Source organism: Pelobates fuscus, chromosome 10 (genome assembly GCF_036172605.1).
Source record: "Pelobates fuscus isolate aPelFus1 chromosome 10, aPelFus1.pri, whole genome shotgun sequence".
Lineage (NCBI taxonomy): Eukaryota > Metazoa > Chordata > Amphibia > Anura > Pelobatidae > Pelobates > Pelobates fuscus.
This window is the reverse complement of record NC_086326.1, coordinates 41,980,535-42,008,208: the sequence shown is the minus strand read 5'-3', so window position 1 is coordinate 42,008,208 and position 27,674 is coordinate 41,980,535. Positions and strand designations below refer to the sequence as shown.

At 42.1% G+C, this 27,674-nt stretch overlaps 1 protein-coding gene across 1 annotated transcript; it reads left to right on the top strand.

The window, feature by feature from the left end:
- The first annotated feature begins 929 nt into the window (after positions 1-929).
- GABARAPL1 (GABA type A receptor associated protein like 1) lies at positions 930-27,134 on the top strand. Its single transcript, XM_063434187.1, has 4 exons — positions 930-1,114; positions 18,492-18,570; positions 21,258-21,376; positions 25,962-27,134. Exons 1-4 carry the CDS (start codon positions 1,025-1,027, stop codon positions 26,025-26,027), a joined length of 354 nt encoding a protein of 117 aa, XP_063290257.1. The 5' UTR covers positions 930-1,024; the 3' UTR covers positions 26,028-27,134.
- Positions 27,135-27,674: the final 540 nt, after the last annotated feature.

The following is a 27,674-nucleotide window of genomic DNA, read 5'->3' as shown; positions in this document are numbered from 1 at the left end:
TGGGATAGCTAGATAAGACCCATTGTACAGCGCTACAGAATCTGATGGCGCTATATAAAAAATTATAATAAAACATAAATTAATTTTCATTAACATTTTTCTGCCTCCACTCACCTCTGCTGATCTCTCCTTTTAGCTCATTTGTGACCATCCCTCCTCACCTGTTAGTAATTAGTGAGAGTTGGGGAATAAGGGTGAGAGGGACAGCACCCCTAGTGGTCTAGTGTAGTTACAGGGAAACTGTAGATTGTTGCTACCCTCTCCTACTCTTCTAGGGGGGCTCTGCTTTATATATAAAACTTCATATCCCTCTGTCTGCAGTCTATAAAGGTGTGGGCAAGCATGCCATCGGCATCAGGTGCCATAAAACAAAATAAATATAATAATATAACACAGCAATGTAGCAGAACTGACAAAATAAACAAATCCCAAAGCCCTGACTGAGAATTATTCACCAACTCAACTATTGTAGCCAATATTCTCAACTAGTTCAGCTTAACCAACTCTCTGTTTAGTAAATAAACCTCTACCTAATGCAGAGCCAAGCCTGGACAAAGAGCTAGATAATATGCATCAGCTGTTTTCTGTTTTATTTCCTCCTCAAGTAAAATATTTACTAAACCATTGAAAAAAAATCAAAATACAGCTTGAATTGTGTATATAGGAGCAAAGCCAGAATATAAATTAACCCTTTAACTATCAGGCTAATGCCATTGCCCTGACTGGTCCTTCCTGGGGTTAAATCAGCCAGCATTTATAATGTAAGTGGCTTCTTTAAATCCCAAACTCTACATATATTATGGGCCTAAGATATATATATATACTGTATCCAGCATGTGGCTCCCTCATTGGCAGTGCACTGGTTAAGGCAGTGTTTGTTGGATGAGATGGTGCAGCCCAGTGGGTGGTTACCTATGACGTCACAATGGCTCTGCACTGCTCTTTGTGATACAGACAGATTTAGAGGGACTGTTTTGGCCAGCTGTTGACAAGCTACACCAGGGCTCTCTACTCCAGGACAGCCATGAAATTTCAATACAAAGAGGATCATCCTTTCGAGTACAGGAAGAAAGAGGGGGAGAAAATCCGAAAGAAATATCCAGACAGGGTCCCTGTAAGTATGCTGTTTGCTGCCTTCCATCTCAAGAAAAATAAAATAAAAGACAAAGCACTTTGAGTTTGCATTAACCTCACTGGTAATAGTGTTTTCTCTGCATTATTAACCCCTAGCATCACATGCTGTAATTGTGTTGTTGTGTACAATGATTATACAGTATATTATATTTATTAATAACCCTTTGCTTGGCATTGTGTAATAGCTGGGAGGAGATGGCCAGTGTATAATTCTATGCTGAGAATGGCTGTGTTTAATCATTTTTTTTTTCCCCCCACTTCTAGAGAGTTAGGATCACTGAGCAGTTGTATTTGGGCTATAGAGAAATACCATAAACACTGTGTTATGGATGGGGGTAAAGATAGGCCCATTTAGCCATAGGGTTCTGTATGATATAGAACTGTAGCTGTAATGTACATTTAAATCAGCAGTTTGTGTGGACACAGTAAGTGTTTATATAATTTCATTATACTGTCCAAAGGTCTGAGATGATTGACTTAATGGCAATCTGCAGTGTTATTGTACTAAGGGCAGCCATGGAGGATAATGGTGGCTGACTTGTGGGTCTACATTTGTTGTGGACTGCATTTCCTTTGATGCTTACCCACCATTTTACCTTCAGTAGCTGGTATACTGCATTTTAACATACATCTTAATGTGTGCAGGAAATGCAGTTTGTTTAACCCCCTAAGTACAGGGCCCCATGGCAGAGTTCTGTTATGAATGCCATGGGTAAGTGGGGGGAGTTTCTTGGACATTGACAACAACATAAAATAGTTTTTGTCACCCATTCTCAAAACTACAATTCCCATCATCCTCAAGCAGCACTCATCTGGTGAAGTAAATCTTGGCAATCCGTGTTCCCTCCTGGGCACACTTTTACCATTTTGTTCCAGTGAGGTTATAATAATAATAATAATCTACAGGAAGCAGTCACACAAGGTCTTTTCGTTTCTGTTTACTTTTAGTCAGCACTTTTTTGTATGTTAACACGCACACTTATTGTACAGTATAATGGCCTTCTATAAATAATAATTACTGTCATCCTTGTGGGCCTCAGATCTCTATTTCAGTCATAGAAGGCGAGATGCCAGTTATCCTACAAATAAATAAAAGGGAACTCTAAGCAACCATAAACACTACAGCTCATTGCAGTGGTTATGGTGCAGTCTATGTGGTGCACGCTGTTTATGAATTTTTTTTTTTTTTTAATTATTTTTAGAACAGTTGGGCAAAATCTAGGGCAATCCCAGGGCCTGCAGCTTTGGCCCTCATTTGCCTGTCTTCCAAGATGGAAGCGAGCTTCAGTATAATAACCCAGACCAATTTTGTACGGACTAATGTGATGTAATCCCAGTAAAATACAAGTTTAGCAGGCTAAGATTGCCACAAGGCATATGTATGTATATGTGTTTGTAGTATCAGTTAGTTAATTACACGTAGCTAAGATACTGTCATCACTGTACTGACCAGGTGCAGGAATGTAAGAACTGGAATTACGCGTCCCTCTCCTTTGTATCAGATGAGCCACGTGGTTAGACCGGATGGATGAGTTTAGACTCTATTCATTAAATAGGTTAAGGGTATGTGTGGGTGTAGTTAATTGTGGGAGGAGCTACAGTGCTATATAAGGAATGTACTCTATGTATTCAGTACTCAGACTTTGCTGTATTTTGGTGACGCTAGTCCCTCTGAGTCCCGATCGGTGATCCAATAAAGAATCTCTTCCTTCCTGAAGAAACCTGTGTCCATCTCTCTGTGCTTGGCTTCCGTCAGTTTCTCCGGTATCATTTGGTGCATTGGCCGGGAAGCTCATCGTTCAACGGTAGCTGAGAGGCAGAGGCGTGAGACGGTCTATCTTTGCCCACGTTCTCTACGGCTGCACCCCTGAACTTCTGCGTGGACCTCCCTTCGTCTCGGCGCCACTGGTCTGTTGTCCAGGAGATCATCGGCCTCTACGTGAGAAGTGCTGGGGTGTCCCCGTCGATGAGTGTGAACTCAGGTTCAGGAACGAGGAGGTAAGACAACTGCTGTTTTAGACGGCAGGACCCACTAGGGGTATACCGATTGTGCGGTAGGCCCAAAGGGGTTTTGAATCTGTGTATCTGCCCCCTCTGTCGGAGGGAAGGAGCGAAGGCGCACCGCTCGATCGAACGCTCTTTAGTCAGACCGTTTGATTTGGTTAGTCAGGCGGGGTCCTGGTGTAAATAGCCCTAGCCGGACACCGGTGTCTTGTCTAGACTAGCGTTCTAGGGTGTATATTACGTTCGCTAGGTCGGAGGGACCGGGAGACTAAGCGGCGCCTGTGTAAATTCGGTTCGCTAGTTCTCATCCTATCTGGGCTAAGTGGGAAGGCGTGTAAATTTGGAACCCACTAGACTTTTGATAGTACGACTAAGAGGCGCCTGTGTAAATTCGGTTCTCTAGCTCGTTGTATAGTGCGACTAAGAGGCGTCTGTGTAAATTCGGTTCTCTAGCTCGCTATATATGTGGTGATTGGGCAGTGTGGCTAACCAAAACGGGTGTATATAGTTTTAGGTAGTCCATTCAAGGTACTGGCCAATAGTTTAGTTGGGAATTGTAAATGTGTTAACGATTGTTTTAGTAAAGTGTATATCTTGTTAGATAGCGCGAGCTCAGCCGTCTAGCGAGAGTGTTAATAGTGTGTTGCTGTATTATAGTGCACGGTACCATAACCCTGTATATTTACTGACATTATATAATAAGTACTAATCATTGTCGTCCATTGCATGTTTAACACCATAACCACTAATAATTGTATTGTGACCTTAACTTGTGCTTTGACCTATGCTAACCGTACTGTAACCGCTATTTGTAAAAGACGATGTTACTGGGGTGTGTTATAGACGGGTAATTCGTATATAGAGAATTATAGCGTGGGTGACTGTGTAGTTACGCCAAAGGGCATAATATTGATTATATAGTGACTGGTGTAGCAGCTGTGTGTGTACGGGAATTCCCTGAGTGTTTATTGTTATTGTGTACGTTTCACTTGGTAACCGTACCACGTGGTGCTGTTGCCAGAGGAAACGGGTGTGACTGTTGAATAGTACGCGTGTATAGTAATCGTTGTCAACGACGTTCCACTGTTAAATATGGGTGCGTCGCAGTCAACGATTCCGGATCCCTTAGGATGTATGGTTAAGAATTTTAAAAAGGGATTCAAAGTTTGTGATTTTGGGGTTAAGATGTCCCCTGTACGTTTGGTCACTTTGTGCACTAGGGAGTGGCCTACTTTGGTTGCGGCATGGCCGCCACGTGGCAGTTTGGATCCAACTCTGGTACAGCGCTTACACGTGGCTGTATCAGGTAGGCCTGAACTTTACGGCCAGTTTCCTTATATTGATTGTTGGAGACAGGCCGTAAATGACTCGCCAAAATGGCTCCGGACATGCCACGAGGAACAGTGTCGCCTCATGGTAGCTAGGACTTGTTCGTCCACTAGGGCTGGTGTTAGGCCCATTTTGGACACGCCCCCTGAGTCCGAGATCCCTTTGCCGCCCCCTTACTTTCCGGTAAGAGGAAGTGACGCAAATACAGGAAGTCCTGTAACCCTTCCCTCATTACCCTCATCCACTTCCGCTTCCTCCTCCAGTACAGGATCCACCCCCCCTCGTACTAAATCTCCCCTTCCGGAACCAGAACCCACCCCCATTAGAAACGAATATCCTGATTTGGCGCCACTTCAGACTTCCGGTCAAGCTTCATCTAGCTCGGCCCGAAGTGTTCTATTCACTACCTTTTCCCAAAACCGACCTCCCACATCCCCATACCCTATCTCTCCCCGACCGGAACCCATGACTGACGCCTCTCTACGTAGCCCCATCCAAACCCGACAGTTGACTGGTGCCCAACAATTAAAGCACTATCAGATGCCTCTTCGTCTGAATCCCGGGTCAGCTTATATCGATGCCGCAGGTCAAATGGCACACGCTGACCCTGTCTTCGTATATGTCCCTTTCACCACTACCGACCTTTTAAACTGGAAGACCCATAATTCCTCGTATACTGAGAAACCACAAGCCATGACTGATCTGTTCACCTCAATAGTACAGACACATAATCCGACATGGGCTGATTGCCAGCAGTTATTAATGACTTTATTTAACAATGAGGAAAGGACAAGAATAAATCAAGCAGCCATTAAAGCATTAGAGGATAGAGCCCGTGCTTTGAACCAAGCTAATCCAGCAGCATGGGCCGCAACACATTATCCCAACACTGATCCCGATTGGAACGTAAATGGTGCTGATATGGTTCAACTCAGAGCCTATAGAGACGCTATAATTGCTGGCATGAAAGCCGGAGGAAAGAAAGCCATTAACATGTCGAAGACAGTTGAGGTGATCCAGAAAAGCGATGAAGCGCCCAGTGTCTTTTATGACCGATTATTGGAGGCGTACCGCTTGTACACCCCCTTTAATCCGGAAGACGCAGACAATTCCCGAATGGTTAACTCCGCCTTTGTCAGCCAAGCTTACGGAGATATTAAGCGCAAGCTACAAAAGCTAGAAGGGTTTGCAGGTATGTCAATCACCCAACTAATGGAGGTAGCTAATAAGGTGTATATGAATAGGGAAACAGAAAGCAAGAAAGAGGAGGAGCGCAAGATGCGTAAAAAGGCTGATATGCTAGCGGTAGCGATCGCAGGCGTAGATAAACGGGGCCCAGATAGAGGCAATAATAGATGGAGTAGGGAGCCTTTGAGTAGGGATCAGTGTGCGTATTGCAAGGAAGAAGGGCATTGGAGGAACGAATGTCCGCAAAGAGAGCAGTACGAGAGAGACCAACCCAGGGCAGGCTACGGAAACTTTAGAGGCAGAGCGAGAGGTAGAGGAGGTCCCGGAGGGAGTAATGGTTATAGAGGGAGTAATGGGAACAGAGGAAGTGTTAGGGAAGACAGGTATATTCCAGCAGCGCAAAGGTCTCGCGATAGAGAAGGTAGGGACTTTGTAGGATTGGCTGACACGGTCATGGAGGACTATTGATACCGACCGGGCTCCATCCCCCTTGGTCGAGCGGAGCCTATGGTCGATGTATCAATAGGGGGGAAAAGGAGTGCGTTCATGATCGACACTGGTGCTGAACATTCAGTGGTGACTAATCTAGTTGCTCCTCCATCTGGAAGGACTATTACTGTGATAGGAGCAACTGGAAGAAGTGCTGAAAAACCGGTTCTTAAAAGTCGACTCTGTACATTGGGAGGCCACGTAGTAAAACACCAATTCCTTTATATGCCTGAATGTCCAGTCCAATTGCTGGGACGTGATATGCTATCCAAATTACAAGCGCAGATTACGTTCCTACCAGATGGAACAACATCTTTAAAGTTTAATGGACCTTCAGGTATTATGACTTTATCCGTACCAAAGGAAGAAGAGTGGCGACTTTATACAGTGTTGACTAGCCAAAACCCTAGGAGTGATGAGACATTGTTTAACATACCAGGAGTTTGGGCAGAGAACAACCCACCAGGACTGGCCCGCAATATTCCACCAATAAAAATTGAACTGAAACATGGGGTTTATCCAGTGAGCCTAAGACAATATCACATTCCGCAGAAGGCTAAGAAGAACATCCAATCCTATCTGGATAAGTTCATACGGTATGGTATCCTAAAATTCTGTACTTCCCCCTGGAACACCCCATTGCTGCCTGTTCAAAAGCCCGGCACAGATGAGTATCGACCTGTGCAGGACTTAAGAGCAGTCAATGATGCGGTTGTTAGTATACATCCAGTTGTACCCAATCCATATAACCTGCTTGCTTTAATTCCGGGCGGGGCTACTTACTTCACAGTCTTAGATCTCAAAGATGCCTTCTTTTGCCTCCGAATTGCCGCAGAAAGTCAATGTATTTTCGCTTTCCAATGGGAGAACGCTGTAACGGGCTCAAAACGCCAAATGACTTGGACAAGACTGCCCCAAGGGTTTAAAAATTCACCTACCCTATTTGGTTCAGCCCTAAGTCAAGATCTATTGGATTTCGAGTCCATCCCAGGAGAGTGTGTATTGTTACAATATGTAGATGACTTGTTGATAGCAGCAGTTACAAAAGAAATCTGTCAGCAAGCAACGCACGATCTACTACACATTCTCTGGAAGGCAGGATACAAGGTGTCTAGAAAGAAGGCTCAGTTGTGTTTGCCAACTGTCAAGTATCTAGGATTCCATATCTCTGAAGGTCAAAGAATTATGGGGCCAGAGAGAAAAGAAGCTGTCTGCCAAATACCAATACCCAAGAATAGAAGACAAGTGCGAGAATTCTTGGGGGCAGCAGGCTTCTGTAGGATATGGATTCCCAGTTATGCGATACTAGCAAAACCTCTGTACGCAGCTATCAAAGGTACAGAGCACGACCCCTTCCTATGGACCCAAGAACAGCAAACGGCATTTGAAGATGTGAAGAAGGCTTTGATGAGTGCCCCAGCATTAGGTCTACCTGATCACACACGACCATTCTACCTGTATGTACACGAGCAAAGAAGAATGGCTGTGGGAGTATTGACACAGTACTTGGGATCATGGCAAAGACCTGTTGCCTACATGTCTAAACAATTGGATGCAGTGGCCAGCGGACTTCCACCTTGTCTAAGAGCCGTAGCTGCAGCCGCCCTGCTAGTAGCTGAAGCCGATAAACTCACTCTGGGTCAAGAACTTTATGTACGAGTCCCACATGCAGTACAGACGTTGTTGGATTACAAAGGAAATCATTGGTTTAGTAATAGCCGTATGACCAAGTATCAAGCAATGTTGTGTGAAAACCCAAGAGTGCATTTAGAGACTGTAAACACCTTAAATCCAGCTACCCTTTTGCCACAACCTACTGAAAGTCAACATGATTGTTTGGAAGTAATGGATGAAGTATTCTCAAGTAGACCAGATCTTCGTGATTTTCCCATCCAGAACCCCGATGTTCAATATTACACCGACGGCAGTAGTTATGTGAAAGAAGGGATCCGCTATGCAGGATATGCAGTGACAACAATAGACAAGGTGATAGAAGCTCGGCCACTGGCGAAAGGAACATCAGCACAAAAGGCAGAATTAATAGCACTAACACGAGCGTTACAATTGGCTGAAGGTTTAAGAGTAAATATCTATACGGACTCTAAGTATGCGTTTTTAACCACTCATGCCCACGGAGCTTTGTATAAAGAAAGAGGACTACTGAATTCAGAAGGCAAAGAAATCAAGTACGCAGCTGAAATCCTACAACTATTGGAAGCAGTGTGGGAGCCGAAAGAAGTCGGTATCATACATTGTCGAGCGCATCTGAGAGGAGATGGTGATGTAACCAAGGGAAATCGGATGGCAGATAGTGCAGCTAAGCGTGCTGCTGAATCAGGAAGACAGGAGTATGTAGGGCATATAGCTGCTCTTATACCAACTCCACTGTCCCAATGGACTCCAGTTTATACAGCTCAAGAAGAGGAATGGTTAAAGACTGAACCGGGAAAGTATCTGGAGAACAAGTGGTATCAGCTAGAAGATGGAAGAATAGTTATACCAGCATCGCTAGCGGTAGAAATTGTCCAAAATTATCACAACGGGACACATTCTGGGAGAGACAGTACTGAAGAATCTCTTAGAAAACATTTCTACATACCAAGATTGTCCAACTTGACTCAGGCCATTGTACGTAGATGTGTAACGTGTGCTAAGAATAATGCAAGACAAGGACCAGTAAAGCCACCAGGAGTTCAGTTTATGGGGGGACTCCCCATGTCCGATCTACAAATAGACTTTACAGTGATGCCTAAATCGGGTGGACATCGTTACCTGCTGGTAATTGTGTGCACCTATTCAGGCTGGGTAGAAGCATGTCCTACTCGTACAGAGAAAGCAGGAGAAGTTGTGAGATTCCTGCTACGAGAAATAATACCCCGATATGGACTACCCTGTTCTATAGGATCGGACAATGGTCCAGCTTTTGTTCACCAGTGCCTACAACAACTGACTCATATGCTTGGTATAAAGTGGAGGCTTCATACTGCATATAGACCCCAGAGTTCTGGTAAGGTAGAGAGAATGAATAGAACTATAAAGAACCAGTTGGCTAAAATGTGTCAGGAAACCCAACTTAAGTGGAACGTTCTCTTACCTATAGCCTTATTGCGAATCCGCAGTACCCCTACCAGAAGGATGGGCCTCTCTCCTTTTGAAATCATGTATGGGCGACCACCTCCCGTACTTGGTAACTTAAGGGGGGACTTGAGTCAGTTGGGAGAAGGAATTACTCGGCAGCAGGTTGTAGAGTTGGGTAAAACTATGGAGGAGGTACAGAAATGGGTACAAGATAGATTACCTGTGAATATTTATCCCCCTGTTCATAGTTATCATCCAGGAGATCAAGTGTGGATTAAAGAGTGGAATAATGTACCGTTAGGGCCCAAGTGGAGAGGTCCTTATGTTGTTCTTTTGTCTACCCCTACAGCAATAAAAGTAGCAGAAGTGACTCCGTGGATACATCACTCCAGGGTTAAACCAGCAGCAGTCGATTCTTGGCAAGTTACAGCAGATCCAGAGAATCCCTGCAAGATCCGGTTAAAACGCACTACTCAGTCGGAGTAACGAGGAATTATTGTGGATTACAAATTTTATTGTTACAGGTGTGAGTGAGAAGGCCATAATAAAGCCTGTCCGCTTACCATCACATAGTGTATAAGCCAGGAAAGTCTCGAAGGGACACCTGTGAAGATGAGCAGAACTCCATTCCCTGCAGCCCCTCACATCCTGGAAGCTGAGGCGCCATCGCACGGACGAAGACTGAGGATGACGGCGAAAGATGTGCTTTTGATAGTGTTTATTTATATGTGTTTTTATATTCAGGAAGGTAGAGGTACCGACACTCCTAGCTGTGAGGTATGCATTAAGACTACGAGAACAGGTAACCATATTTCCCAAACCCTAATTTGGCATTCACAATACGAATGTAAAGGAGATGTATCGAGATGTAGATACTTAAATATAGATTATAGTGTGTGCCATTTAGGAGTAGGAGAACCTAAGTGCTTCAGTCCGGAGTATCAGCCTCGTACAATTTGGTTGACTCTCAGGAATGGAGATCCTCAGGGGACCCTAATTAATAAAACGGTGTTAGAATCCGTACATTCTTCGGGTGTTCTGCTATTTGATGCGTGTAAAGCGATATCGAGTGGTAGAAAGCCGTGGAATGTATGTGGGGATCTTAGATGGGAGAGGACGTATGGGTCTAACGATAAATATATTTGTCCCAGTAGCAAAAATAAATATGTAAGTCCTAGATGCCCAAATAGAGATTATAACTTTTGCCCATATTGGTCTTGTGTGGGGTGGGCAACTTGGGGACAGACAGTAGACAAAGACATGATAGTGACTAAGTTGCCGACTAGCCCTTATTGTAAGTCTATGGAATGCAACCCAGTCCATATACTCATTAATAACCCCGACAAGTTCTTAGATAAGTATGGAAATTTATTTGGGTTTCAAATATACGGGACGGGTTTAGATCCTGGGACATTATTGTTTATAGGAATAGAGACTGATACGGTATCCTCCCAGACTCATCAAGTATACCATTCCTTTTACGAAGAGATGAGTATAGATAATAAGATCCCCCATAATGCTAAAAACCTGTTCATCGATTTAGCTGAAAGTATTGCCGGTAGTCTTAATGTTACCAACTGCTATGTGTGTGGAGGTACTAACATGGGAGACCAATGGCCTTAGGAAGCAAAGGAGGTAATGTCCGGTTCTGAGGCAGTTGACCAATTAATATCTACACAAGCCGATTATCATATGAGTGTTAGAGGTAAATCTGAGTGGAGATTAAAGACCTACATCATAGGTTATGTTTGCATAGCAAGGAAAGGAATAATGTATAATACTTCTGTAGGAGAATTAACTTGTCTAGGGCAAAAAGCTTATGATGATGATACAAAGAATACAACTTGGTGGTCGGCTTCAAATGTCTCAGAACCATCTAACCCGTTTGCTAGATATGCCAATTTAAAGGATGTGTGGTTTGATCTATCCATCACATCTACTTGGAGAGCCCCAGCAAATTTGTACTGGATCTGTGGTAAGAAAGCCTATTCGGAGCTGCCACAGGACTGGGAAGGGGCATGTGTGTTGGGTATGCTCAAACCATCCTTCTTCTTGTTACCGATTGAAACAGGTGAGACTTTAGGTGTTAAAGTGTATGATGTGAATCATAGGAAGAAAAGGGGACCCATAGAGATAGGCGCCTGGGAAGATGATGAATGGCCTCCCCAGCGTATCATAGATTACTATGGGCCAGCCACGTGGGCTGAGGATGGTACCTTTGGTTATAGAACCCCTATTTATATGCTCAACCGTATTATAAGATTACAGGCGGTGGTTGAGATTATCACAAATGAGACATCACAAGCGCTCAATCTTCTAGCGAAGCATAACACCAGGATGAGGACAGCAGTCTACCAAAATAGATTAGCCTTGGATTACCTTTTGGCAGTAGAGGGAGGTGTATGTGGGAAGTTTAACCTAAGCAATTGCTGTCTTCAAATAGATGACGAAGGGCAAGCAATAGCTGAGCTTACTAGCCATATGGTTAAACTAGCGCATGTGCCTACTCAGGTATGGAAAGGGTACAATCCAAGTAGTTGGTTTGGTAGCTGGTATGAGTGGTTTGGAGGGCTTAAGGCAGTGGTAGGTGGAGTCCTACTGATTTTACTGTTGTGTCTACTCCTGCCGTGTCTTATACCCTTAGTAGTTAGGTCTGTGCAAAGCCTGATAGGAACTATAGCAGAGAGGAAGGCTGCTGCACAGATAATGGCCATATATAAGTATAAGGCTTTAGATCAGGGAGAAACTATGCAGGAAGATGAGTGTTGAAAAGATTCACATCATAAGATAAGTCTGGTCTGGTTCATGGTAACCTGAGGTATATGCAAACCAAGGTTAAGTGATGCCTCAAGTAATTGTGAAATATCAGAGGCATCAAAGGGGGGAATGTGATGTAATCCCAGTAAAATACAAGTTTAGCAGGCTAAGATTGCCACAAGGCATATGTATGTATATGTGTTTGTAGTATCAGTTAGTTAATTACACGTAGCTAAGATACTGTCATCACTGTACTGACCAGGTGCAGGAATGTAAGAACTGGAATTACGCGTCCCTCTCCTTTGTATCAGATGAGCCACGTGGTTAGACCGGATGGATGAGTTTAGACTCTATTCATTAAATAGGTTAAGGGTATGTGTGGGTGTAGTTAATTGTGGGAGGAGCTACAGTGCTATATAAGGAATGTACTCTATGTATTCAGTACTCAGACTTTGCTGTATTTTGGTGACGCTAGTCCCTCTGAGTCCCGATCGGTGATCCAATAAAGAATCTCTTCCTTCCTGAAGAAACCTGTGTCCATCTCTCTGTGCTTGGCTTCCGTCAGTTTCTCCGGTATCACTAACATACCAGGGGATGACATGCACTGGCACCAAAACAACTACTATTGGCTGTAGTTGTTGTGGTACATAAGAGTGCCTCATTAAATGAGCACATATAACACCTGCTAGAAAAGTACTTTGCAATATGGTTAGATCATGGACTAAGGAGAGTTGTTTTGCAGGGATCCCACGTTTTCTATTAAAATAATTCCCAGTATATACTTATCAAACAGGGTGTAATGTTATTCACCAAACCGCAAACTGGCCGGGGATTCACAAGAGCCTTGTAAACTTTAGGCCAAATTGTAAACGATTTTTTATTTTATTTTTTTTACCTATAATTTGGTATTCTCTTGTCAATCCTGCACTGTACCTGAGCTATTTATTATACCGCCTCTTACATGCAAATATCCCACACCCACATGCTATGTCGAAGATCTAAGGTCTGTTATTGTTACCTTAGGAGCATAGCACTATATCCTCCATAACCACTGAAGTCACAGCGTTTCAAGATGTAGATTGAGCAACGCACAAGTCTTGTTTGTTTGCTAATTCATGTACATTTTACAGCATTGTGTATACATTGATAATGCTATGCATATAAATGGTTCATGAGTTAATAAAAACAAAACACAATTAGGCAGGATAATAGCAATTCAAATATGCTATAATGGGAATATACTGCTATCTATGGTATAAATAGACCTAACAAATATAGGGCCCTGCGCTGACTTGTATACACCTTTACCATTGTGTGTACACAGGGGAGAGTGCTATTGAGACATTTGTCCTTCCTTGAGCTGCACTGCAACGGGAGGGGAGGGACGTCAATGCTGCATGTGATTAGCTTAACCCTGTCTGTCGCAGTTGGTTTTGCAGAGGGCAGACTAGTAAATAGAAAATGTGCGGGTTGTAAATAACATACATGTCTAGTTTAGTGAATGCAGGGAATGGCAGTAATCCACTGCCTTGGGAACTGCAAAACGTAAACCGTTCTGATTTTTAGAAATGGCTCTGTTTATAACAACAAGAACAAACACAAATCTTAACGTAAAGGAACACTATAGCATTAGAAATACAAACGTATTCCTAACACTGCAGTGTTCTCCTAATTAATTAGATGTTTGGGCTCTTCTAAATTAACTTAAAATAAAGAGATGATTGGGGGGGGCTTACTTTTTTTTTTTTCCCAGTGCAGAGCCCTCCTCCGGAGGTGTCATCCAACAGGCATCGTATCCTTGGCTTCTTGTCCAATCCAATGGTTCTCCATGAAGAAGAATTGGGGACGAGATGCTCATGCGCAGTGCTCGTCCAATGAAATGCTTCTCATATAATCAGCCACTAGAACTGTGCTAAAACATCATCCTATGTACTAAACGGCAATGGTTTAGATTGCAGAGATATCCCTTTGTACAGAGCTACGGAATTTGTTGGCACTATATAAATAATAACAGGTGTATTGCACCTAGACCACTTTATTGAGATGAAGTGGTGTGGTGCCTTTAGTGTCCCTTTTAAGATTAAGTAACTTTAAAGCTTGGACCAGGAGTAGGTCACTCCAGATGTTGTGGACCACATCTCCCATAATGCTCTTAAAGTCATAATGCTGGCAAATAACCAGGGAAGATGTAGTCCACAACATCTGGAGTGCCGAAGGTTGCCTACCACTGGCCTATGTGTCCGTATATACCGAACTGGGACAATTTAACTTTTTCCAGTTGTGTACGTGGAGAAGCCGAGGGTTGTAGGTATTGCTGGGGGTGGGGGTTTTGGCAGCTGAAGCCCCGGATGTGGGACTCTGGTAGTAGAGGGGGCAGGAGGATCTGTTAGTTGTGTTTGTCGTTTTTGTTATATATATATATATATATATATATATATATATATATATATAATTATATTTTTTTTTATGGTGCATTCACACCAGACTGATCTGCCAATTATTTGTTTGGACCTGTCCCCTTTATGGGCAGGTCTGCCATTTTGGGCGGAGTCGGTGGCGTGATTTGCCCCACTGGTCCATCTCCTTTTACACAGCCCTCCAGCTTCCCACTTTACAGGACACCAATGTTGTGGGTATGATGTCATGATACAGTGCCACCTCTCTGTAAAGTGTGGAGGTTATTGAGTTTTGATTTTGGCTCAAGCCCAGGTGTTTTTGAACCTAGCAACGCACAATAATGTTTTTTTGTTTTTGTTTTTTCTAACATCCAAAGGCTAGATTGCATGAAAATACTTTCTTTTTCTGTGCATTGAGCACATGATTATGTGGTGATTTTACTTACCGTATTTATCGGCGTATAACACGCACCTCATTTTTAGAAAGAAATTCCAGGAAATTTCCCCCCCCTCATCCCATAGTATTCCCCCCCTCATCCCATAGTGTCCCCCCCCTTTCCATAGTATTCCCCCCTCCCCTCCCATAGTATTCTCCCCCCCTCCCCTCCCATAGTATTCTCCCCCCCCTCCCCTCCCATAGTATTCTCCCCCCCCTCCCCTCCCATAGTATTCTCCCCCCCCCTCCCCTCCCATAGTATTCTCCCCCCCCCTCCCCTCCCATAGTATTCTCCCCCCCCCCTCCCCTCCCATAGTATTCTCCCCCCCTCCCCTCCCATAGTATTCTCCCCCCCTCCCATAGTATTCTCCCCCCCCCTCCCATAGTATTCTCCCCCCCCTCCCATAGTATTCTCCCCCCCTCCCCTCCCATAGTATTCTCCCCCTCCCATAGTATTCTCCCCCTCCCCTCCCATAGTGTACTTCCCCCCCTCCCATAGTGTACTTCCCCCCCTCCCATAGTGTACTCCCTCCCCTCCCATAGTGTACTTCCCCCCCCTCCCCTCCCATAGTGTACTTCCCCCCCCCCCTCCCCTCCCCTCCCATAGTGTACTTCCCCTCCCATAATTGCTTACCTGTCCTGAAGCGTGGGCCGGCTTCACAGCTTGCACCGCGGTACAGGAACTTTAATTTCATGTTCCGGTTTCCGGCGGGACTGAAAGGAAGTGTGCACACTATTGTGCACACTTCCTTTCAGTCCCGCCGGAAACCGGAACATGAAATTAAAGTTCCTGTACCGCGGTGCAAGCTGTGAAGCCGGCCCACGCTTCAGGACAGGTAAGTAATTATGGGATATCGGCGTATAACACGCACCCACGATTTTTCCCCTATTTTCAGGGGAAAAAAGTGCGTGTTATACGCCGATAAATACGGTAATTATCTTTTCCTGAGAATACATTTCCTCTCTAGATACAACAATAAAACTGAGGGATGTCTTCTCCAGTTCCTAGGTAGGACAGAATGAAAACTATAAAAAGAACACCATCATTTGACAGCTCAGTAGTTTATAAATACAATATTCACTAATAAAAATTGTAAAAATGTCCCTGGCAATTTAATGGGTCTGTACCACTGGAGCATCTACAAAGAATGTTGATTATTAGGTGATGCTAACTTTTTTCCCTGCTACCCCATTTTTCAGGACTCTGGTCTACCAAAAACAGGAAGGCACTGTAAAAGAATCATAAGGCAGAATCTAGAACTTTCTCCTAGAATTGTAAATAGTCTTCAGACATTTGGGTCTATGCTAGCAGTTAGTAAAAATGTGATATGTCACATAACCATCCTGTATATTTGGTATAATAGATACCTCACACTTCTCTTCTCGATAGCTTTTCTGAAGAGAGAAGATACACTGAAGGATTCTGTGATAAGCACGTAAATCCAGCAGACAGTAGTCCATTTAAAGTCTGGTCATGCCTCGTGGTTGCATGCGTAGCATATCAGCATAACATTTCTTTACTGTCTTTGTACAGGCTGGGTCGACCTTTTAAGATGTGGTTCCGAGTCACCTATGTCTTTGTAGGACAGGGGAAGAGTGTAGGCCAGATGAACTCTAATTCTCTGGGGATTTTTTAGTAATCCATTCAGGAAGGCTGGCCAATTTAATGTGCTGCATCCATGCACTTATTTTGAGGGGAGCGGGACAACTGCATTTTCTGAGATACAAGTTACCCACAACATATCCATTCTATGTCTGTTTTTGCTGGAAACGGATAGGGCACCACCACACCACATTTTGAGAAAACGGAATCTGGCTTTAGATTTTGTTCACCAGCAGGTACTCTTCTTCATTACTGCGCATTGGCAGTAAGATATTAAGATACATCCTCACATAAGGAGGGAGTGCAGACTCACTAAGATCTTCTGAAAATTGTTTCCTAAAATAGTTCAGACTGTTTGGGACCAGCAGACCTCAAATACTACTTTCTGACCAAGTTCCTTACTTGGTAGGTGACAAAACAAATCAAAAGAGGAATAGTGCCGAGCTAGAAAGCAAAGTGTACCAAGGTGCAACATTGATTTATTGAATGTTAATAATTTGGGTTCTAGGCCTTTGCTTTGTGTTGTGTGAGAAAGAGTATGGTCCCAAAATGTCTACATTAACACATGTCCTTTAATAAATCCATATAGCACTTTGCATTCTAGTTTGCTTTTGTTTTAATAGCAGAGCTGGAGAAGAGAGGAGAGAGCAAGAGACAGGTATGTGAGGTAGAGGTTACTTTGGGAGGCCATAAGCTTTCCTAAAGAGATGGATTTTAAGGCACTTCTTAAAAGATGCAAGACTAGGGGAGAGTCTGATGGGTGTAGACAGGCTATTCCATAGGAAGGGAGCCGCCCGCGAGAAGTCCTGCAAGCGTGAGTTGGCCGTACGGGTGCAAGCAGCAGACATGGGCAGAGCAGAGAGACCGAGAAGGGGCATACCTATGGATCTGTGAAGAGATATGAGGGGCTAGAATTGTTCTATGCTTTATTGGTATGTGTTAGTACTTTGAATTGAATCCTGTAGGATACAGGAAGCCAATGTAAGGACTGACAGAGGGGTGAGGTGTGAGAGGACAGCATTCATTACAGACTGTAACGGGGCAATACGGCTTTTGGGAAGACCAATCAGGAGAGGGTTGCAATAATCCATGCGGGAAATTACTAGAACATGGACAAGCTCGTTGGTAGCATCTTGAGTAAGAAAGGGGCGGATGCGGGCTATGTTTTTAAGATGGAATCTACAGGATTTGGTAACATGCTGGATGTGAGGCTCAGAGGTGAGGCCAGAAACCAGTATGACGCCAAGACACTTGCAAGGATGGACTGATGAGGATACCACTAACTTGAAGGAAGAGCGAAAGAGGAGGATCAGCATTAAGAGGAGGAAAGACGAGAAGCTCAGTTAGTTAACATATTGCGTACCACTGATAGAAAAACAGTGGTGAGAAGTGTAAAGCAGTACCGAATTCAAGTTGTAGTTTTTTTTGTTTGTTTATCCCTATAGGTGCTGTGGTATCCTATCCTCATTTTTCTTTTTGGTCATACTTGTTTGGTAAACCAGAAACCTGTTAATGGAGCAAACCAGTTTCTAACGTGGGTTTTTTTGTTTTGTTTTTTCTAATATTCTTCCAGATGGTTGCTGCGGTACCTACTCAGTGGTAAAGGAAGGAGACATAAACAGTCCCTCAATTGACACAGGTCTTTTCAGCTTCCAAAGCTGTGTAACAAGAAACGAGATAAACCTATTTTAACAGGGATAGGTAGCTATTTTTTCTTTCTGTGGCACTACAGGAAGAGACAAGAAATTTGAGTTGGACTGTCCTTTATATAACACATGCCTATCTATTTTTCTGTCGTATCTAATGGCTGTCAAAGAAGGCCATTATATTTTGCTGTTTATTTATTTATTTTGCTTTAATTCTGGCCTGTTATTTGCAGTAACCTTGGCATAGTTGGAAAAACCTGAGGCATAGGCAGAGAAGCTGTGTCCTAGAATTTGCACATATCTGGGCCATCTATGTTTAGAATGCATCAAATATAGCTCTGATTCCCCATGCACAAATGTTCTAATAGATTAGGTTTTCTTTTTTTACTCTTACTGTCCTGTTTATAACATTGTGCTCTTTTTCTTTTAAGGTTATTGTAGAAAAGGCTCCGAAGGCCAGGGTTCCAGATCTGGACAAGAGGAAATATCTGGTGCCCTCAGATCTAACTGGTATGTAGCCATTATATCATGCTTATGAGAGGCAATTCTCTGCTCTATTCCCAATGAGAAGAGTGACTCACATATTCCTTCGTTAAATGAAGCAATTGATTTGTTCCATTCTAGTATCTCATATGTACGATCACATGGTTTCCACTGTCTTGTTTGCCCCATACTCACGACCTAATGCATCCATCACTTGGCGAATTCTCACAACTACTCTAGAGTGAAGACGGAAGCCAATTTGAGGAAAAACTTAGTAAGGGTCGCTAAAACCTGTATCATGTTGGTGGCATTTTTTTTTTTTTTGCATAGGCAGTATAATGAAGTAGCTGGTAACTAATAGGACAGTAGCAGGTAAAATCCACAAGATATAATGTATGTACCAAAGCAACACATGAAGCAATTTCGTATAACGTAGACCGTGTTTCTAGTTGGATTTAGTTAGAGTATTAGACCTACTGATATTATTTTCCATAAACATGAGGCAATAAAAGAGATGATGATGATGTACTGGGATAGGTTATGTGTTGTTGTTGTTCACAGTTCTTGTATAGCTCTCCAAATCAAAGCATGTTACAAATTCCAGCTATCATAGTTCGTGTTCTAGATAGAGATGTAATTTAAAAATATTGTTGAAAAATGAGCAGACTCTCATACTTTTGGCCTATTACCTGTACCAGACATTCGTAGCACTTTTTTATTAACAATGTTTAATAGTGTGCATTTAGACAAAATGAAGGAGGGAAATGCTTAGATTTTGGCCTGCGGCCTATGCTCCCCCCCCCTTTTTTATATATAATATATATATATATATATATATATATATATATATATATATATATATATATATATATATATATATATATATATATATATATATATATATATATATATATATATATATATATAAATTTTTTTTTTTTTTTTTTTTTTTTTGCATAAAACAAGTAAATGTCTTGCAAAATACTGCACCTTATCACACAGCTGAACTCACAGTACTGGATGATCTAAACTATAGAACACCCTACTTTAGAAAGAGAGTGCACCCAGTGAAGCATATAATAAGGATATCACTACCATTTGTGGTTGTGAATTAAAAACCACTCGTTCAGTGCTGTTGTTGCTGAGACTGTGTGCATACATTTTATAAGGGAATCGTAAGGGGTGTCGCTAAGGGGACAGGCCTATAGGACAAAATTTAGCAAAATTATTATTATAATTTTTTTGGGGTGGCACTTCGTGTCAATGTCAACTACAGTCAAAATGACAGCCTTGCCTTCTTGAGGATATTTAATTTTAACCAGCCTCCTTCTGAATATTTGAGCTGATATCCCTCGAGCAAGTGACAGATTATGGGTTCATGGTGTGCAAGCTAACGAAACAGCAGAAGAGATGCCCAATATCTGAATTCTAATATCTAAGTTAATTCCACCAACAAAAGTGAAAGCCTTTCTCCTGGAAAAAGGCTTCTGTATCCCAAATCCATTAGGGTGCCTCCAGATGCACTAAAGGATATGCTCGAATATTTCCATGGAGAAGCACAGATAGCCAGGTTCATGAAGACAAACTTCCCAGTTACTTGGTCACGAATTGAGAGTTCCCAGCTTTTTTTTTTTTTTTTTTTTTCAGTCAAAAGCAGTAGAGCAGTAGTGCCACTTTCTACATCAGATTACAATGAAGAAATATAATTTCTGTTTGTTATTTTTTTTTTAGGGTATGCACAACACAATCAAACACATTAGAGCAAGTAAAGCTTTGACATATCAGAACAAGAGAAAACATGATGGAAATACCAAAAAAAAACCATAATAATTTATTTTTGTTTTTGTATCAAAGAGTAAAATAATATTAAAGAGATACTATAGTCACTTAAACCACTTTAGTTTAATGAATCAGTTTTGGTGTATAGATCATGCCCCTGCAGTTTCACTGCTCAATTCACTGCCATTTAGGAGTTCTATCCCTTTGTTTATGCAGCCCTTGGCACACCTCCCTGCATGTGACTTGCACAGCCTTCCTAAATACTTCCTGTAAAGAGTCATCTAATGTTTATACTTCCTTTATTGTAAATTCTGTTTAATTTGGTATGTCTTATCTCCCGCTCTGTTAATAGCTTGCTAGACCCTGCAAAAGCCTATTAAAAGTAAGTAAATTTACATTTAAAGAGCAGGAGATACAAACTGTTAACGTAAATTACATGTGTTAAACTATTTAGTTTTCATGCAGGCTGTGTCAGAGCCAGAGGAGGTGTGGCTATGGCTGCATAAGCAGAACCAAAAGTGATACAACTTGTAAATGGCAGAGAATTGAGCAGTGAGACTGCAGGTGCACGATCAACACACTATAACTGCTTCATTAAGCTAAAGCTGTTTTGGTGACTGTAGTGTCCTTTTTTAATACAGAATTTCTCCTGTTGGCTTAACCAACTATCCCAGAGTCTGTTATAAAGTCTGGATTAATAGTTACTGTTTAGGCAGATCGTTTACCTTTGTTGATTAGTTTGTCTTTCTTTTGTTTGTGGTTTCTTAAAGTCTTCACATCTTTCTATTGCTGTCTTGGTAAATGGTAAGAAAATTTATATTTAAAAAAAAAAAAAAAGCTGCGTTCTTGAATCTGAACCTTCTTTTTTCCATAATTTTTTTTTTTTTTCCTGAGTTTTTCACAGTGGCCATTTCCTATTTTCTCTTTCCGTTTAGTTGGGCAGTTTTACTTCCTCATTAGAAAACGGATTCACCTTCGCCCAGAAGACGCACTATTTTTCTTCGTCAACAACACCATTCCTCCCACCAGTGCCACCATGGGTCAGTTATATGAGGTAAGGATGCCTGAGCAAGTATCCATTTCCTTTACCGTAAACATTACTGCATTCCTAGAATGTTAAAAGCAAACTCCAGGCACCAACACTACTGCATTCCTAGAATGTTAAAAGCAAACTCCAGGCACCAACACTACTGCATTCCTAGAATGTTAAAAGCAAACTCCAGGCACCAACACTACTGCATTCCTAGAATGTTAAAAGCAAACTCCAGGCACCAACACTACTGCATTCCTAGAATGTTAAAAGCAAACTCCAGGCACCAACACTACTGCATTCCTAGAATGTTAAAAGCAAACTCCAGGCACCAACACTACTGCATTCCTAGAATGTTAAAAGCATAAACCAGGCACCAACACTACTGCATTCCTAGAATGTTAAAGGCAAACTCCAGGCACCAACACTACTGCATTCCTAGAATGTTAAAAGCAAACTCCAGGCACCAACACTACTGCATTCCTAGAATGTTAAAAGCAAACTCCAGGCACCAACACTACTGCATTCCTAGAATGTTAAAGGCAAACTCCAGGCACCAACACTACTGCATTCCTAGAATGTTAAAAGCAAACTCCAGGCACCAACACTACTGCATTCCTAGAATGTTAAAAGCAAACTCCAGGCACCAACACTACTGCATTCCTAGAATGTTAAAAGCAAACTCCAGGCACCAACACTACTGCATTCCTAGAATGTTAAAGGCAAACTCCAGGCACCAACACTACTGCATTCCTAGAATGTTAAAAGCAAACTCCAGGCACCAACACTACTGCATTCCTAGAATGTTAAAAGCAAACTCCAGGCACCAACACTACTGCATTCCTAGAATGTTAAAAGCAAACTCCAGGCACCAACACTACTGCATTCCTAGAATGTTAAAGGCAAACTCCAGGCACCAACACTACTGCATTCCTAGAATGTTAAAAGCAAACTCCAGGCACCAACACTACTGCATTCCTAGAATGTTAAAAGCAAACTCCAGGCACCAACACTACTGCATTCCTAGAATGTTAAAGGCAAACTCCAGGCACCAACACTACTGCATTCCTAGAATGTTAAAAGCAAACTCCAGGCACCAACACTACTGCATTCCTAGAATGTTAAAAGCAAACTCCAGGCACCAACACTACTGCATTCCTAGAATGTTAAAAGCAAACTCCAGGCACCAACACTACTGCATTCCTAGAATGTTAAAGGCAAACTCCAGGCACCAACACTACTGCATTCCTAGAATGTTAAAAGCAAACTCCAGGCACCAACACTACTGCATTCCTAGAATGTTAAAAGCAAACTCCAGGCACCAACACTACTGCATTCCTAGAATGTTAAAAGCAAACTCCAGGCACCAACATTACTGCATTCCTAGAATGTTAAAAGCAAACTCCAGGCACCAACACTACTGCATTCCTAGAATGTTAAAAGCAAACTCCAGGCACCAACACTACTGCATTCCTAGAATGTTAAAAGCAAACTCCAGGCACCAACATTACTGCATTCCTAGAATGTTAAAGGCAAACTCCAGGCACCAACACTACTGCATTCCTAGAATGTTAAAAGCAAACTCCAGGCACCAACACTACTGCATTCCTAGAATGTTAAAAGCAAACTCCAGGCACCAACATTACTGCATTCCTAGAATGTTAAAGGCAAACTCCAGGCACCAACACTACTGCATTCCTAGAATGTTAAAAGCAAACTCCAGGCACCAACATTACTGCATTCCTAGAATGTTAAAGGCAAACTCCAGGCACCAACATTACTGCATTCCTAGAATGTTAAAAGCAAACTCCAGGCACCAACATTACTGCATTCCTAGAATGTTAAAAGCAAACTCCAGGCACCAACATTACTGCATTCCTAGAATGTTAAAAGCAAACTCCAGGCACCAACATTACTGCATTCCTAGAATGTTAAAAGCAAACTCCAGGCACCAACACTACTGCATTCCTAGAATGTTAAAAGCAAACTCCAGGCACCAACACTACTGCATTCCTAGAATGTTAAAGGCAAACTCCAGGCACCAACACTACTGCATTCCTAGAATGTTAAAGGCAAACTCCAGGCACCAACACTACTGCATTCCTAGAATGTTAAAAGCAAACTCCAGGCACAAACACTACTGCATTCCTAGAATGTTAAAAGCAAACTCCAGGCACAAACACTACTGCATTCCTAGAATGTTAAAGGCATAAACCAGGCACCAACACTACTGCATTCCTAGAATGTTAAAGGCAAACTCCAGGCACCAACACTACTGCATTCCTAGAATGTTAAAAGCAAACTCCAGGCACCAACACTACTGCATTCCTAGAATGTTAAAAGCATAAACCAGGCACCAACACTACTGCATTCCTAGAATGTTAAAAGCAAACTCCAGGCACCAACACTACTGCATTCCTAGAATGTTAAAAGCAAACTCCAGGCACCAACACTACTGCATTCCTAGAATGTTAAAAGCAAACTCCAGGCACCAACACTACTGCATTCCTAGAATGTTAAAGGCAAACTCCAGGCACCAACACTACTGCATTCCTAGAATGTTAAAAGCAAACTCCAGGCACAAACACTACTGCATTCCTAGAATGTTAAAAGCAAACTCCAGGCACCAACACTACTGCATTCCTAGAATGTTAAAGGCATAAACCAGGCACCAACACTACTGCATTCCTAGAATGTTAAAGGCAAACTCCAGGCACCAACACTACTGCATTCCTAGAATGTTAAAAGCAAACTCCAGGCACCAACACTACTGCATTCCTAGAATGTTAAAAGCAAACTCCAGGCACCAACACTACTGCATTCCTAGAATGTTAAAAGCAAACTCCAGGCACCAACACTACTGCATTCCTAGAATGTTAAAGGCAAACTCCAGGCACCAACACTACTGCATTCCTAGAATGTTAAAGGCAAACTCCAGGCACCAACACTACTGCATTCCTAGAATGTTAAAAGCAAACTCCAGGCACCAACACTACTGCATTCCTAGAATGTTAAAAGCATAAACCAGGCACCAACACTACTGCATTCCTAGAATGTTAAAAGCAAACTCCAGGCACCAACACTACTGCATTCCTAGAATGTTAAAGGCAAACTCCAGGCACCAACACTACTGCATTCCTAGAATGTTAAAAGCAAACTCCAGGCACCAACACTATTGCATTCCTAGAATGTTAAAAGCAAACTCCAGGCACCAACACTATTGCATTCCTAGAATGTTAAAAGCATAAACCAGGCACCAACACTACTGCATTCCTAGAATGTTAAAAGCAAACTCCAGGCACCAACACTACTGCATTCCTAGAATGTTAAAGGCAAACTCCAGGCACCAACACTACTGCATTCCTAGAATGTTAAAAGCAAACTCCAGGCACCAACACTACTGCATTCCTAGAATGTTAAAAGCAAACTCCAGGCACCAACACTACTGCATTCCTAGAATGTTAAAGGCAAACTCCAGGCACCAACACTACTGCATTCCTAGAATGTTAAAAGCAAACTCCAGGCACCAACACTACTGCATTCCTAGAATGTTAAAGGCAAACTCCAGGCACCAACACTACTGCATTCCTAGAATGTTAAAAGCAAACTCCAGGCACCAACACAAGTTTTAGGTGTGTGTTTTTTTTTGTTGTTTTTTTTTGTCAGCTTCATAACCAATCCTTTTTTCTCTACCTTCTAATTGGCAGTGTTCTTTCAGTAACAGTTTTGTATATGTTGTAGGTAAACACAGCAATTATAGAGCTATAGTTCAGCTAGCAGCTTTCATTCAAAGAAAGACCACTTAATTTTTTTTTTTTTAATTTTTCTACATAAAATTAAACAAAAATCCTTTAAACTACTTTACATGTATATATGCCTTTTTCAAATCCTATACCTGCACTGATCTGGGAAATTAATATTCTTCCATTCAGTTTTCAACTTCAAATGCACATGCATTAGGTGTTCTTTATTTAGAAGCAAATTAACCTTTGACTCACCAGCTGTTGGTGACAGACTACCACTGTCTAGATTAATGAAGAATAACTGTTGTCATGCTGCTTATTATTCTTAAAGGGACACTCCAGGCACACAGACCCCTTCTGCCCATTAGAGTGGTCTGGGTGCCAACTCCCATCACCCTTAACCCTGCAAGTGTAATTATTTCAGTTTTACTAAACTGCAATAATTACCTTGCAGGGTTAAGTCCTCCTCTAGACAGCCAATAGTTGGACTTCCGTGTTTTTAAAACCCGAAAAGTGTTTTGAAACGACGCTGGACATCCTCATGCTATGCATGAGGACCTCCAGCGTCGCCGGAATCCCCATAGGAAAGCATTGTATAATGCTTTCCTATGGGAAAGTCTAATGCGCGTAGCCATTGCCGCACATGCGCATTAGATCTCCCCCGTCAGCGGGGGAGGAGCGTGAGTGGAGCATGACCCAGCGCTGAAGGACATCGGCGCTGGATTCAGGTAAGTCACTTGAAGGGGTGTTAACACCTTCAGCAACATGGGAGGGAGAGGGGCACTGCAGGATTCTGCAGTGCCAGGAAAACAGATTTTTAATATGTGTACCAGGAAACGATCAACTTTTTTTCTGTTGTCTTCCAGGATAACCATGAGGAGGATTTCTTCCTGTATGTGGCTTACAGTGATGAGAGTGTGTATGGAAAGTGATTGCACAGATGGAGAATCCTTCCAAACTCTACACCATCTACCACTACCATCATCAACCACATAAGAGAACACCCAACCTCTAGGACTACACAGTTTATGGAACCTACCAGCTCAGAGGCTGGTTATTTTGGGAGTCGGGGGGAGGGGGGGGGGGGGGGAGGGGGGTTGGGATAGCTTATTTTAATTTTTGTCAAGGGATTGGCTTATGAAGATGCAGAAGTGGATTGACACAATGTAAGAGGATGTCGTGACTGAGAGAATCGTAACATTTCAGTGGGTATTGGGGTCAGTAAGGGCCGAGAACTTGGGGTAAATGTGTTTGTAGAGTTGGCTGGGTGGTTCCATTGGCTGAGCTCTCCACGTTTAGCTTTGTCCCTTTCCAATTTGCGTGTACACACATCCTTCACTAATCCCTCACGTACATTCCTTACTGGCTCAATCATACACATCATTTATACCTTCCCCATCTGTGATGTAATATACATCCATCCCATGATATATTATACAGGGAGATAAACGCCTTTAATTGGCCGATTTATGAATGTTTAACTATTTTTTGCGAGAGATAGAAAGAAAAAAATGCACCTTTTTAGAAATTTAGATCCACAGACAATAATCCTTTTCTTAACAATAAGTCTAAATCCTTCTAGAACCCTTTAAAGTGATCCATAATCGACCACTGATCTGATTTTATTCACATAGTATTTAAAAATAAGATCTAGTTAGTTTGAGGAACACAGTGCAGAGAGAGGGGAACTGTGAAGGTAAGTAAAACTTAAATGAAGTATTTGCTCAACACATTATGAAATATATTCTATGAATTTCATTTGTTTATCCTTCAAAATAGCCTAGAAATCATCGCAAGCATGAATTTCTCTACTTTAGTAAACCTATGCTTTGTTGCAAACTAGGCTTCAGAATTCCAAAGGCAAAAGAAGCACATTGAATCAAACATGTACATGCACTAAAGACACATGATTAAGGACAATATTGTAATATTTATTCATCGTAGTCTGTTGGTATTCTTATATAAAAAAAAAAAAATACATTTTTGCAGACGTTACTTTTCATTGTTTTGTGCTTAAATTAAACATGTCTTAAATATGATGTGTGTGTTTTAACCGTTAATCTGTTATTTCCTTAGAAGTGTATATACTGCGTCGCTTATTGCAAGTGTCCACTAGCTGGCGGTGTAGAGATAATAATGCCATTTTATACTGGGAAAGACTGAGTGATGTTCAAAATCCTGATTCAACAAATGCTAAAACTCTGTGCCTGCATTTTAGTTTAATCTTTATTTTAATCTTTTTTTTTGTTTGTTTGTTTGTTTACGACTATTGCATTTATATGAAGTATTGCACTTTGAAGATAAAAATTTATGAGCGTAAGACCCGTAGCTGCAATTGCTCAGAAGCATATTGCCTGTGTCTTGCAAATGTGGGTTCCCTGTCGAGATTGTTTGCTGATCTTTTTCAAGAACCTGCATGCTCCTAACCTTAACCCTAAATTTCCTAACTTGCTCTGCTGCAATGCAGTCCCTAGCCCTAAACCTCTCTGAAACCTTAACTTTATTCCCTTGTTGAGCAGCCTTCTGCAGCCAATGTGTGCGGATCTCGACAGGGAACCAACTTTCGCAATTCCTGAAAC

Coding starts and splice junctions, on each gene's coding strand:
- GABARAPL1 (XM_063434187.1), top strand. CDS start 1,025: ATGAAATTTCAATACAAAGAGGATCATCCTTTCGAGTACAGGAAGAAA. Junction 1,115..18,491: donor AATATCCAGACAGGGTCCCT/GTAAGTATGCTG, acceptor TTTTCTTTTAAG/GTTATTGTAGAAAAGGCTCC. Junction 21,377..25,961: donor CCATGGGTCAGTTATATGAG/GTAAGGATGCCT, acceptor GTTGTCTTCCAG/GATAACCATGAGGAGGATTT.